General features: G+C 39.0%; 1 protein-coding gene across 1 annotated transcript; it reads left to right on the top strand.

The window, feature by feature from the left end:
- Window positions 1-1,237: 1,237 nt before the first annotated feature.
- LOC101421230 (olfactory receptor 14C36-like) lies at window positions 1,238-2,176 on the top strand. The gene has a single exon (XM_004475208.2). It carries the CDS (start codon window positions 1,238-1,240, stop codon window positions 2,174-2,176), a length of 939 nt encoding a protein of 312 aa, XP_004475265.2.
- The last annotated feature ends 473 nt before the right edge of the window (window positions 2,177-2,649 follow it).

The following is a 2,649-nucleotide window of genomic DNA, read 5'->3' as shown; positions in this document are numbered from 1 at the left end:
GAATCAGTAAGTTTTTAATAAACTTGGTGTAAAACAAGAACAACTCCTTCTTGAAGCAGTTTCCTGAAGGATCCTGAAATAAAGAGGAGCAGAGGCAGAAAGCTTTTATTGCTGAGCTCAGGAGGTCGGTCTGAAAGTAACAGGTGTCCTGCCTTCTTACAGGGAGCAGAGCTTCTCTAGAAGTAGTTACATTTGTCAGGAGAAAAGGAACAAGGAGCAGGAAGGTGAAGTGCATGAGCACTGAGGATTAGAGAGGCTGGGTAAGCAAGTCTGAAAGGCACATTCTGTGGTTTCAAGGCAACAAGGAAAGCCATTCCCATTTTGTTGACATGACTTAAAATATGACTCACAGCTGAAGGAACTTCAAAAGAAAACATTCTGCACTTGAGGGTTAAGTAAGGGTTTTGCAAAGGGTGATTATGGAAAGGAACTTTATGAATGACTCAGGTTCATGAGTACAACGTCCACTAAGAAACTACACATCAAGAAATGTCTTTCTATATCAGCTTATTTTAAGTTCTGAAATATGTTCAGATTTTATGGGAAAAGATAATAGTATTTGACACAAAGCAAGAATAAGTGTATTAAATTTAGTGACCCTGATATTATTAATATATAAATAGTTTTCTCCACAGGTAATATCTACTTATCAAGAGTTGCAAGTGATTGTTTTGAACAGAGAAAATTAAGCACCTATGTACATTCAATAATTACATGGAGAAGCATGAGAAATGTATGATGACATTTAATGGGAATAATTTAGTGGTCATGAAATAGATGGTAATTAGTTATAATATTTTGATAAGATCTGAATAAAATAGTACCCTTTGATCTCTACTCAGATTCTACAAGCTCATATTATCATAAATATTAACATTCCTGGAACACGACTAATGACATGGGGATGCATAGAAATTACCTATATTAAATATTTCAATCTTCCAGGCAAAACTCTAACTTCAAGTAGATCCATTTTATAACTAGAAAGTGATAGAAATATGTAGACATAAGCACAAGTTCAAAAATATTATAAACAAGGATAAAAAAGCAGAGAGACCAAAAGGAGAATGAGGAAACATTATATTACATCCAATTAACCGAAATGAATGAGAGAAAATAAAAATGTTTTAATGTGGGCAATATATGAGCTAAGATTAATTCCTTCTACATGTGGATACTCCATGTGTCTTAAGGATTATTTATCTGACTCTTCACGGCCAAGGTACATTTTCCTAGGATGCCCAACTCCACCACAGTGACTGAATTCCTGCTTACAAGATTTTCTGATGTGTGGGAGCTCAGAGATTTACATGCCATGCTGTTTCTACTGATGTACTTGGCAACCCTGGTGGGGAATCTTCTCATTACCACAGTAATCACCTTCAGTTGGAAACTTCACACCCCCATGTATTTCTTCATTAGGAATCTGTCTGTCTTAGACATGTGCTACATTTCTGTCACGGTCCCCAAGGCATGTGTCATCTTCCTGCTTGATGACAGGACAATCTCCATGGCTGGATGTGCAGCTCAGATCTTCTTTGTGCTTGCATTTGCTACAGTAGAGCTGCTGTTCCTCACCATCATGGCCTGTGACCGCTATGTGGCCATCTGCCAGCCCCTCCACTACACTGTGATCATGAGCCCTCGGGTCTGTGTGCAGATGACTCTGGCCTCTGTACTCAGTGGTCTGACCCACTCAGGATTCCACACTGGCAACACATTCCGACTGCCCTTCTGTCAGTCCAATGTGGTCCATCAGTTCTTCTGTGACATGCCCTCTCTTCTGAAGCTCTCCTGCTCTGAGACTTTAAACAATGAAATTTTAATTTTCATCACTGCAGTGATGATTGCTGGTGGCTGCTTTGTCTTCATCATCATGTCTTATATTCACATATTTTCTACTGTGCTCAAGTTTCCAATAAGAGGAGAGCGAGGAAAGGCCTTTTCCACTTGTGTCCCTCACATCCTTGTGGTCACTGTCTTTCTCAGCTCAGGTGCTGCTGTGTATGTGAAGCCAACCTCCAGCTCACCCACAATTCAGGACATGGTCACTTCTGTGTTCTATTCTATAGTCCCTCCTTTCTTGAATCCTATAATCTATAGTCTTAGAAACAAGCAGATAAAGGAGGCTGTAAAGGGAGTTATGAGGAGAAAGCTTTTTTCAGGAAAAAGATAGCATGATTGTTTTAAGATGAATTTTTCAATCATAAAAAAATCAATTTTCAGACTAGTGTTTCAGTGGATTCCTGTTTACCTGTGATTCATTAGTGCTCCCTCTTGATCACAAATCAGGATTTACTTACAACTGTATTTTGGTGTTGATTAGCTCCTACACTTACTTTACATTGACTTTGTAAAAGATCTAGGCATTGACCAGCACAGCAAGTCACAGTTTCCAGGTACACTCCCAAGTGCCCCCAGGGAGTTGTTACTTGACCCTTTCAGAAAGTTTTCTATGTGTGGTGTGTGTTTTAAAATTGGCAGTGCTGTTTAGACAATGTAACATTTAATGGTTATGTACAAAAACAAGCTGATATTAAGAAACCAGTGTTTCAGGGAAATGGGGAGACCTGCTATGGCATCCTCTTCCAGTGGGTTTACATGAATGTACTACGTAATGGAGAGTGTCTTGATCCAAAGAACATTGAT

The sequence above is a fragment of the Dasypus novemcinctus genome, chromosome 22 (genome assembly GCF_030445035.2).
Source record: "Dasypus novemcinctus isolate mDasNov1 chromosome 22, mDasNov1.1.hap2, whole genome shotgun sequence".
Lineage (NCBI taxonomy): Eukaryota > Metazoa > Chordata > Mammalia > Cingulata > Dasypodidae > Dasypus > Dasypus novemcinctus.
This window is presented reverse-complemented; position numbering and strand designations above follow the sequence as displayed.